This window comes from Aptenodytes forsteri, unplaced genomic scaffold (genome assembly GCF_000699145.1).
Source record: "Aptenodytes forsteri isolate BGI_AS27 unplaced genomic scaffold, ASM69914v1 Scaffold53, whole genome shotgun sequence".
Taxonomy (NCBI): Eukaryota; Metazoa; Chordata; class Aves; order Sphenisciformes; family Spheniscidae; genus Aptenodytes; species Aptenodytes forsteri.
Genome location: NW_008795909.1, coordinates 12,523,975 through 12,536,447, shown reverse-complemented (window position 1 = coordinate 12,536,447; position 12,473 = coordinate 12,523,975). Strand labels below are relative to the sequence as shown.

General features: G+C 35.9%; 1 protein-coding gene across 1 annotated transcript in view; it reads right to left on the bottom strand.

Annotated features, from left to right (window-relative positions):
* The window catches only part of ARHGEF3 (Rho guanine nucleotide exchange factor 3), a 131,401-nt gene extending 119,593 nt beyond the window's left edge, over positions 1-11,808 (bottom strand). The window contains exon 1 of the mRNA XM_019473450.1: positions 11,720-11,808. Coding sequence (XP_019328995.1) covers positions 11,720-11,808 — 89 coding nt within the window. The remainder of the gene's footprint in view (positions 1-11,719) is intronic.
* Between the last annotated feature and the right edge of the window lie 665 nt (positions 11,809-12,473).

Sequence of the window (12,473 nt, the reverse complement as noted above, 5' to 3'; positions counted from 1 at the left end):
AAGTCCTTGACTAGTGTAAGCACTGCTTAGCAACAACTAAAACATCAGTGTGTTATCAACATTGTTCTCATACTAAATCCAAAACACAGCACTGTGCCAGCTACTAGAAAGAAAATTAACTCTATCCCAGCCGAAACCAGGACACTGTGTTATTTATCACCCTGGCAGCATGCACTTCTCTCATCCATGGCAGGGGGCGGGTTTAAAAAAAAAAAAAATAAAATCTTACCATGCCAGAATGAGAAAGCCTGGTTCTTTAGATACAGATTCAGCTTCTCAGTTCCAGTAATTCCTGTTCCAGCCAAGACAATGACTGCCACAGAAAGTCCAAAATGACATTCATTTTTAGTAAATATCTTTTCTAGATTTCATCAGTATGCCCCATCAGGAAGAAAGGAAGAAGAGACTTTTAATGACAGGGGGACCGATAGATTTTTATACTACATTCCTACAGCAAAGTAATTAAAAATTATAGTTTTTAAACATTCTTCAGCTCTTTAAAAACTAAATATATTTCACTCTATACACTCTTTGTGAACATTCCATTTACTTGTACATCAGAGTATAAAAGCCATATCACTAGCTGATTCACTAATACACATTTATAAACAAAATACCATTGAGGGCAGCCTAAAGATGCTGTTACCTTTTACTTGGATAAAAGCTTCTCCACATTGAATTGGAACCAATTAGGTATTTCAGAAATGTTTGTTCTAATTCCCTAGGCTAACAGCTATAATAAAAAAGAGACATGTAACAGTGAAAAAGCAGGTAGAATACAACAGTCATAATTCAAGCAGGTAGCAAATGTTTTAAGAGATGTAATACCAATAGAAATTATTTGAAGTATGACCTAGAGACAATATAATCACATGCACAAAATGCAGATGACAGCTTTATCCAGGAATCTAGAGAGTGATCTTTTTTTCACCAAAAAAGAAGAAATAAAGCCCCTGCAAAAAAAACCCACTAAATATTACCTACAAGCAGCAGCCTTAGCCCAGTAAGATAGCTTTTGAAACAAGCAATCAATAACTCTCACCTCTGCTTGTATCTCTTTATGCAGTCCTGGAATAAAGCAAATGGCGGGGTGGGAAGGAGAACAACCAGAAACCAGAGGGTCACCAGTGAGTTCAACACCAAGAGCAACTTGTTCCTCTGCTGGGCTGAGAAAACAGCCTTTCTCAATTTCATATCAAGCCTGCCATCTTGTGGGATTCAGATTCAGGCCAGCATACAAGCTGAATGCTTTTCTTTCTTTCTTAAGGCAGCAGTCAAGATTTTTTTGATCCCATCCAGGATGAGGAAATGCAATCCATACCAAGTTTTGTAAGACATGATGATTAAACATATGTTTAAACTTGTATTTGCCTCTGGGGCATATTTTCTTCAGTTACCAAGCCCATTTCATGTGTGCATGAGACTTAAGTCAGCAGTTGGCGACTGCTCTTACTCTAACCATTTCAGCACGTTCTCATCTCTCACTGTTTCTGGGTGTGCTACAGAAGCTGATATGAGTCATCCTCTCCATGTTCTACGTTGCCCTCCTGGATCTTCATCCAGTTCCTTTAAGGGACTGGCTCTCAGGCTGCAAGTCCCAATGCAAATGATTCCTTCGTAACAATTTTCACAATGCTACTACTCCTTTTATGGGCAGAGAAGTATATTAAATAAACTAGGAAAGTTAGGTAAGATAGATGTGGTTTTTTTTTTTTTTAAATCTATTTTGTAAATATTTATTTGCTTTATTAAAATAGTCTGTCATAATTGTTAGGTTATGCTAACTACCCTGGATATTATTCAGCTTTCCAAGAAGAGTATTTCCTGTCTTTGCAATAAGATATTACTAGAAAACAACTAATTCAAGGCCCTTGCAAATAAGATTAATTTTATCTAGCTATCAAAAGTGTTCATCTGCAATTTATGGGACTTCCTTTTTGCAAACACTGTAACTTTGTATCCTCTAAACATGTATGTGCCTTTTGTAATCACAAACATCTGCAGTTAAACTGCACTTGACTAGAGCCATTTTAATTCAGTTCTTCAGGATGACTCATTTCTACTGATTGAACAAGGATATAGGAGAAACAGGGAAAGTTGTTAAACTTGTTTCTCTTCTCACTCTAATTCCAGACACATAATTCTTCCTTCATCAGTTAGCAGATGGCAAAAGCTGCAACAGAATTATGACGATTTGTGTCACGAAACCTTACTTCCCACACAAGTTAGGAGTCAGCTTGAGTACTTGTCTGTCTTTGAACTACAGTATGCAGCAATTTAGCTACCCTATTCTGATCCTCATTAAGGAAGAAGGGTTGTGTGATTAAAACCACATGCATTAAGGTAAGTATCTACCATGTGGTATCTACATACTACCTCATCATGAAAATGCAGATTTTCAGCTGCTCACCGCTGCTTTCCTATCTTACTTTCACACAAATTGCAGTCATGGGCACATCAGTTCAAGCATCTTTTTAATCTCAGTTGACCCTGTTATTTCTATTTGGTTTTTAAATAGCAGATGAATTGGGGGGGGGGGGGGGGGAAAGGGGGGGGGGGGGCACAAAACCACAAACCACCAACCCAAATCTTCAAATACAGTTTGCACAATACCCCAGAATAACTACTTCTGCTATACCAGTTTCCAAATTTTAAAGCTCAGATAAAACAATAATCAACAGACATTAACATAACCCATATGTTCAGGGGGTGATCTGATATCTAGCCACTGGGCAGAACTTCACTGTAGAACCATTTTTCCTTATTAAATAAAATCACATTAAAAGCTAGCTGTGTAATTGTAAGCCTGGTGGATCCTAAACAAGTGAATGACTAAAAATAGGTTTAGCTCAGCAACAGCTGTTAAGAACCTAGAATTACAAAAGTGAGAAAGAGCTTCACAACTGAGATCAGAGCTCAGCCACAGTAAGCCCAACCACTATGGATTGAATGGACTGTATTGCAGTAGAAATGCTACATAAATATCTACAGGCACATAATATGTTTCCTGAGAAGTGTGACAGTGCAGCTAGAAAACATTTAGGGCAGCCTGAGGCTTTCCCTCCTCCATCTACCTTCCCTTCCCCACCTTCCACCCTGCACACTTGTTTGTTTTAAATGCTAACCTGCATTTCTTGACTCTTTGCCACCCAGTATTTTTATTTATTTTCCCCTTACTTTCCTGTTTCTGTTTTTTCCATCATGCATGACATAAAACAAGGCCAACCTCCTAAAGAAAATGTGCTGTTAGAAACAGACTAACAAAATTAGTTAGTGCCCTCAGCACTCTAGTCATTTTTTCAGTGGAAAAGCTTTTAAGTTTCACTCTTGTCGTAATAATTTACTCACAAGTTAATTTTACAGTGAATTAGTCCCAGTAAAGTCAACAGAACTGCACAGTGTTCATAATATTAAACAAACTGGGTATCTTCACTATATCAATTTTAACTTTTTTTTGTGACATATTGTATACATTACTCAGAATCAAACTCCTGTTGTCAGTTCTTAAGAAAAATGTCTTTAAAGTAGGCCTATATCATTCTTGGGCTGGCTCTATAAATTCTTATAGCTTCATATTGCTCCACTGAAGTCAATACTTTCACTACATGAGCCTACTTCCTTCATTTCATCAGACAGCTACATACTGCATGTGTATTTTTGAAGCCAGAAATATTTTTCCAACCATTTTAAATAGTAATGTTCACCTATGAAGCTCTTACAAATCCTAGAAAACAAGCATGCCAGATACTGCATCTGGTTATGAAACAGCACCAAAAATAAAGATCAAAAAGAAATTTATGTTCATAAAGCTAATGTTTTTAAATAATTATTATCTAAAGAAGGTAAGTATGAAATTTGGTCAATTTATTTGAGATTACTTTTCCTTATGTATTTTATAACTCTATTTTACCATTTTAGGATAAAAACCACTAGTTTTGGCAAAGAAGTCCTAGTAAAGTGGTCAAACCCTGTGACTCCCCACTTCCTTCATCACTGTGTCCTACCCCATACTTACTGCAGTTTTTCACCCTCTGAGTTGTGCCAAACAACTATTTGTAGGGCTGTGCTACATATAAAATTACTGAAATAAAAATTAATCTCCTTTTGGGAAAGCGATTTTTAACCAAAATTATTTTCATCTAGTCCACAGAATAGATCAATACAGTACTGGCACAACAGAGGTGGTGGCAAGTAATGGTGAAAATAGGAACAGGCAACTGAGAGGCTAAAGTGTTTTAAATTAGCTTCACTGCAAAAGCGAGATTATTGTGAAGCCGTGTGACTCCTGAATATTTTCCTGATTAAAAAAAAAAATTCTGGTATGTTTCAATTATTTCCTGTGTCTATTTACAATGTTCTATTTCACATTTCTAAGGTCATGATATTAAAAAAAAAAAGGCAACAACAGTAAAAGTAACAACTTTGCTCCTAATTATATTCCGCAGTATACCACATCCCTTGCCTAGGGAAAGGAACAGCCAAGCACCAAACAATGTGTGAGGCTTCAGTGCAGGCTTTAAACCACGAACTCTGTAAAGGGCCCAAAACGAAGAAGAGTTCTACTGTCTTCATCAGTCAGTTATGATATTAAGAAAAAAAAATTTTTTTTTTCTGACAAAAAGTTGCATTTATTTTAATTTACACAAGCTTTTCTGGGTAACTATCACTAAGTTAGCAAATCATTACTAATTACTTGGATCAAAACATCAAAATAAAAAAGGTATAAGGAGCTGGCAAGCCATGAAAGTAATTTTAGTAAGGTTTGGATTGTCAAGGTGGAGAATCAAAATTTTGGTTAAAATTACTAATTTGCTTCTTACTGATGGGTGTTTTTCTCACATCTTCTGACAGGCCTTGGTGACTGAAAAAAGTTTCAAAATCTCATTCTAATGATCAAATATAGCAAGTGCCATGTTTTCGTATATAGAAGTCACATTCTGGATAACCACACCACTTTAAAAAAACTACTGGAAGAAAAAAGAGAGAAAGGTAAATCCTTGGTGTAGTCTTGGGTGACCTACTCAAAATCAGAGACAGAAGACCATTGTTGGGTTTTTTTTCCTTTTTAAATAGAAAACTCAGAAGTTAATAACAACTTGGACCATTTAAAAAGGAAGTGGAAAACACCCAAGGTACATCTCTTTCTGGAATACAGAACGGTACACAACTTTTTACTTCTTAATATTTGTTTCTGGCAAATATTTATGGTTTTCTTATCAGAGGTAACAGCACATACTTGACTAAAGGAATGAATATTTGATTGTATAGATAATATATGCTCGGGAACAAACCATAACTCACTGCTGCATCAACTTTCCTCCATTTAGACCTGGTCTAGTTTTAAGAATTGCAGAAGCCAGATGTGCAAGAGGAAGTAGTCCATATATCCCTGAATCTTTGGGTTTCCATGTTTTACTTCCTTCTTTCCTGCCTCGAAATCTCAACCATATTGAATTTACAGGATAAACATCTAGAATCCTGAGGACAGCGCCATGAAAGATGGTCATTTCTACCTCTCTGTGTCCCTTTTCTAGAATATCCCTTTAAATAGCAGTGCAAGGTGTTGTATGGTATCTAGCCCTCATATAGACAATGCTGAGCTGGAAGGACTGTTCATGTTGATAATGAGCAAGAAAAGTAGACTCTTCCAACTTTGTGAGAAAACATTGAGGCATCTTCCTGCAGGGACTGTGTTTTAGGCATGAGGACACAGCCATATGTAGGGCAGACGGCTGACCCAATCTCATCAGAAGGGCTGCACAGCCACAGCTGCATGACAAGAAGCAGTGCTATGCATCATACCAGCCAATGTTAGGAGTAAGATCCTAACAATCTCTCTGCACCCTAGATACATTCACACTAAGATATGACAGTAAGCTTTTCTCTTTCAAGGTATGCAATTATGGACCTGGTTTTACAATTCATTTTTGTAGTACCTAAGTTCAGTATCTAAGTTTGTCTTCCTTCTCGCTATACAGACTGGAGCTTCAATAGCTTCCCTTCCCCAAAAAGTCACCAAAAACAATAGTTACAAATTGTCAATTTCTCTACAGTAAATTTATCAGAAAGCAAGTTATTCTTCTATTAAAGTTTAGTGCAGAAACATGACTGCAATTCCAGTCCCTGATGAAACACATAACTCTCAAAAAATGACAAGAGATTCCAAATTAAAGTTTTCACATAAGATAACATTGTTATTTGCACGCCACTGCTCTCTCAGCCAAGATTAGCACCAGTACCCACATGCCTTTATAGATTACAAAAATACTTCCATCTCAGATTGGAAAGGAAAGCTGAAACGAAAAGCTGTTACAGCCGAAGACAAAGAACAAACAAAAAAGATTTGAAGACGTTTCTGTCCCCAAACTCAGTTTAAGTCAAGTCAGAAATACAAAGGCAGTCAGAATGCACTGGAGTCCACATATAACAATGCTTGTTTGGTTAGTTTTACAATTTATAAATTTATTTCTTCAGAGCCTCATGACAGAGGCAGTTTTCAGACAGATTTGCTCTAAAAGTGATGGCGACTGCCACAGAAATAAGAGAACGTTGCATACTAAGCAACATGACAGTATTTGGAGACAGATGGAAAGCCAGATTCCAAATTAAAGTTTTCACATAAGATAACATTGTTATTTGCACGCCACTGCTCTCTCAGCCAAGATTAGCACCAGTACCCACATGCCTTTATAGATTACAAAAATACTTCCATCTCAGATTGGAAAGGAAAGCTGAAACGAAAAGCTGTTACAGCCGAAGACAAAGAACAAACAAAAAAGATTTGAAGACGTTTCTGTCCCCAAACTCAGTTTAAGTCAAGTCAGAAATACAAAGGCAGTCAGAATGCACTGGAGTCCACATATAACAATGCTTGTTTGGTTAGTTTTACAATTTATAAATTTATTTCTTCAGAGCCTCATGACAGAGGCAGTTTTCAGACAGATTTGCTCTAAAAGTGATGCCCCCTGCCACAGAAATAAGAGAACGTTGCATACTAAGCAACATGACAGTATTTGGAGACAGGAATGGAAAGCCAAGGAACCACAAACTCAGTCACGGAAGAGATCCAGAACCCCAAATTTCAATTATTAGTTTTAAAAAGCTGAAATACTTCCTGACTTAATCCTATGTAAAAAGATAAAGAAGTGACTAGCAAGATTTGATTCAGCCTAAAGGAAGCACGTTATAAATCCACACAGAAGAACAAAAACTGGAAAATTTCCAATCCCCCTGAACATTTGTTTTGAAAAACAATGTGCCAGCCAGCTACTTTCATAGTAAGTGTAGATGAATTGACACAGTTCCCACTTGCTCCATTATCTTCAGTTCCTTTCCTGCAATTTTCAACATTAAGAAACTGAGAATCTGCCAAATCAGTAGCTTCTAGAATTTCAAGGCTCTCAAGCCTTTATTTGTTCAAGCGCTGTTCCATACTAGCTCAGCTAGTAAGTGGTCATAACATCAATTAATATCAGCTAAATTTCTCAGTATTTCTGCTTATCAAGAACAGCTTAATTTGGTTCACACATGAACTCTGCTGTGTTACCCTCTAGTTATCAGACATCTACAGCAGTCACGCTAGTACTACTACTAGCATTTTTTTTGCTGCTGTAATCTTGATTGTGTATGTTGTGGGCAAAAAAGCAATAGAAGCAAGTGAAGCATTGCAAGTTTGAGAATTCAATTAACTTTATCTTGTAGAGGTACCAAACTACACAGATACAAAACACTGATGAAACAGAATGGCAGAATTTGTAAACAGCTATCCAGTGTAACTGGGAACACAGCAGATAGTTACTATTGGAAGTTTGCATTTCAGAACTAAATTTCTTGTATTTTTGGTTGGTTTTTTTCAGAAGCTTTTTCATATCTTATCAGAATATTTTATTTTCTGGTACTAGCTCTAGAGACAGAAAGCAGATAAGGTTTCAGATGTCTTCTTCATAATCAGGAAAGTAGTTAAACCATAGAATTCCCAATACTCACTAGCATTTTTGGGAGATTGAAATTAAGAGTTCTTCCCTCTTGCACTCCTTTCCCTGAACTTCGAAGTTCTAGCTAGTTAGTACTGCACTGTTAGTACACTTTGTCTTCTATAAAGTTACACAATCATCTTCTATAACAGGGGGAAAAGTAATTTAGTGAACTATTATTTATTTTCATTTTATAATTTATCCTCTAATCTATCCCCAATATAAAAATGTATCATGATAAAAGTATTTATGGCAGCTTTATTTAAAACAGGATACCATGCAGTAGATAATTTATGAGAATAAAATACTCACTGGCAGTCATTAAAACATCACTTACTATTTATAAAGAAAGTATAAACATATAAAAGATCCCAACTTTTAGGAATGGGACAAGATAAAACAATTTACACTTATCACCTGAACAAATACACCATGCTTTTACTGAGCAAAGTACACAACAATATTCATACAACGCATGTAAGTTTAGTTACAGCACTTGAGAAAACTTCACAATATACTAAGGTTATGTGGATAATTCCACCACAAGTTTGTTGTATAATATTAATGTCCTTAATATTAAGTGTATCTACCCATTGTTCACATTTTAGTAATAATTTATTCAAGGAAAAAAAAATGAAGAACTTCGTCTTCTGGCTGTGAGTAAAAATCACTACCAGTCAATTATCTACTCTTCCCTCTGTTTCTAGGGGGCCTGAATATAAGGCCTTACGCAACATCAAAGCCTTTTACATGCATCATAAGTGATGTTTAGATGCTAGATAAGGTCTTGCTCAGGGCTTTTGCTCTGTGGAGACTTTTGACTTGATTGAGTAGTTTACACTGTTACTGCATACTTTTAATAGTATACATTCCTAATCTTGCTATGACTAACACCAGTCCTTACTAATAGTCACATTTGCAGGAAAATAAAACAACTGAGAACCCATCAGAACGTAAATATGTTTCAAGAATCAGACAATGAAAAAACAATAATAAATGCATGATGCAGTAATGCAATGCAACATTGCACTTTATTAGGCTGAGAAAAATGTTTATTCAGCTCTAGTACCCACAAAACCCCACAGTACCAAGCAAAAAAAAAAAAATTTTTTCAAAAATTCAAATATATTCTACATAGATCTAAATGAAATTTTCACCATTGTATTTACTGCACCCATGAAGTAATAGCTGAGTCACAAATGGTAAAGAACTCAAGTCAGCCACATCTTGCATTCATTATACCAGGCATGCATCAGACTGCTATTCAGCTTCTCAAATAAAAACCCAAGTAAAATTCCGCAGATTGCAAACATGGCAAACATGATGCCCTTTTTATCAAGATTGTGGTTTACAAAATAAGAAGCTAGCAAAAGTAAAAGTGATATTGTTGGTTGATATACAGGTTGAAACACATTTAAGAAGATACAAAGCACAACTAAAGTTGGGTTACATATTTTTAGCTCCTTGTAATTCAGCACAGGCCCCACAATTTACACTAAGAGATAACCTGGCTCTTTATACCACTTCTATAACCTAATACATGGTACTTAAATATAAAAGGATATCACAAAACCTATGACAGCATACATTATTCTCTGCCCACAGAAGAGTTAAATCTCAATATATCCTTAACCACTGAAGTGTTCATCGATTTATCTTTCAGTAATAAACACTTCAGTGTCAGGACAAGTCAGTCAAAGTTTCTACTGTCCCTGATTAGCACTCTTATAAGCTGTCACACACTTACTCATAGCCAACGAAGTCTACAAGGTGAGATTCTAATTTAAAATTTATCTTACTGATTGAAAATATTTATCAAGTATACATCCACATATACAGAGGTGACTATATAACCAGTCAGTGTAAATACCACTAGAAATCTTTATTTCCAAGTGCCATGTAAATTGCATTAAACTAATCCTACAATGTGAAACAATTCTCTACATCTCAGTGACACACTGAATAACTTGGCCTGACACCAACAGAGATAAAGGGAGGGACTTTGAGAGTATGCCTGCTCCTGCAGATGAGCATTTGGAATTGTGGATATTTATTTAACCTCAAATCCCAAGGTAATTTTACAATGTCTGAAAAAAGGAATCTGTTTGACGTCCTAATTAGAACTCCTAAGCATCCTAGGATATTAAATAAAAAGATGTATTTAATTCCTGAAGAAGAGAACAATCTCTGCTCTAACCTCTGCCTAATTTAAGGAAGAATTGCAGGAATGCAATGATTAAAAATATTAGCAAGTATGGCTGAAAGTATGTCAAAGAAATTGTAGATTAGCGTATCAAAGAAATTGATTAGCGTAATCGCGGCGCAGAAAAAAAAAAGAAAAAGAGGGGGGGGGGGGGGGGAGAGCAGGACAGACACAACCAAAGGCAAATCAAAGACTAGTAGACAAGTAAATTCTGCTATTCTCCACCACTTTCCCTAAGGTCAATTACACATTTGTAACAAATCATACCATTTATTCATGATACTCTAATACTTGACAACATAAATTGTACTCGCTCACCATTTCAGTCAACATTACCAAGAATTGCCATGAAGTGTTACAAAGAAATGCCATGCAGAAAATGAAATTATATTGCTCAATACCACAAACAGGATAAAAAACAATAAAAGATATCAAACAAAGGAACAGTATGTGACAATTCCCCACCCCTTATTAGATTTGGGAGTCAGGAGAGAAGCTCACAAGTCTTCCTCATCCCACCCCTTCATCCAAAGATTTTGTTTCTAGCTTTGAGGATGTTCCAGGAATAGTAGTAGAATAGTGGGAGACATTTAAAAAAACCCTACTTTCCAGGTACTACAATGCTGTTAATTTATTCCTACATAAAAACAAACCCAAAAAAAGATTCTACACGATTTCCTGACAAGCATCCAGCAGAAAATATAACATTCATTTGCTAATATTTCTTTTAATTCTTTAGCTTTTCAAGAGTATTTCTCAGACTACAAAACCCATGTAAGTTAGCTTTTTGTCCAAATGGGTGCCATGCTTCCTGTCATGAGTTTATTTGGTTGTTTTCTACATGGTAAATAAACAATGTAACAAAACCCTAGCTAAACCCTAGTGAACAACAGCAAGTAAAAATCAGCAGGCTCTCAATAAAAGGCTCTCATTAACACAGCTGAAATAGTCTCAATGCCTTCTCAACACCCTGTTCCATTCATGAAAACACCAAAGAAGGTGCTAAAAATTGCATGGTCAGTGGCAGTTTTCACAAAAAAATTGTCCTAAAGTGTAAGCATTTGTCCACATCTACCACTGAACAGCATAATATTTTTTCTTCTCCAGAACAGAGTACATTTTTTTTTATAAAAAGTAGAAACTATTGACTTTGTAATGTCTCCCAGGGCACGAATCTCAGGAGACTACAAGCCTGCATAGTACTTGAAGGGTACTAGTAATAGCATCGCACAAGCATAGCAACAGCATTGGGAGATTAAGACATTTGCCATATGTGAAAGATTCCATGAATACAACTGGTGCACTGTTGAAGAGAACAGGAGTTTTTCCATTTCCCATCCCCCATGACACCCTGTCCCATGGTCATCTGCTAAAAACTCAAAACCAAAGTAAAAAAATTATTTCTCTTTTTCATTCTCTGTTGTTAAATAACACAAAATTAATGCAAACGTTTATAACAAATAATTATTTTACTTAATTTTAAAACTACATCTCCCAATATTGCTGTCTACTAACCTCTTAGAAAATTAGAAGTAAAGCTTACCAAACTTTTTCTTCTTCCATTCCTCCTCTGCCACATTGGTTTATCACAGCAGGGCTACTCATGGTAAGTGCTGAGCTTTCAGAATTCATTTTTTTTCTACAAAGAAACAACAACATCAAAACTATGAAAAATGCAACAGAAGTGAAGAATGCGTTTACCAATTCACTAGAAAACCAAAACTTTAAGACAAGAACTTTTAAGACCAAATACAGTATGTTTTACTTACTTAAGTAAATGTCCTAAATCAATGGGATTAATTGGACGAATACATTGAGAAGGATTTGGCAGTTTTGTGAACTTGCTAGTTATGCCAAACTCAACACCGATTGTCTTTTGTTTACTTTTCTGAATACATGCCAAAAGAGTTGATGTCAGCAAGCCTGTATCCAGGGCTATGCATAGTGTCAGTTATGTTAATTCAGAGCAGCAGTCACAGCTAGTGTTGCCATGGAATGATCCACACAACACTGGGAAGAAAATTTCAATTTCTGATATGTAAAGATTTACAGAAGCTTTTTAGCATATTTTAATAACTTAAGATCATACTTTGCTGATTTGCAGAAAATAACAATTCATTCATGGCTGAAGTCACTCTCAAAACCAGCACAGACATACTCAAATGCTGGCAATAGCAATTCCCAAGTTACAACGCTTCCAAAAGGTCTATAGGGCCAAAGGTGCTTCAAGTAAAAGACTTGCATGCTAAGAACAAATGAAGTTTCTAGATAAGGCAAGTTAATTTCACCATGAAACA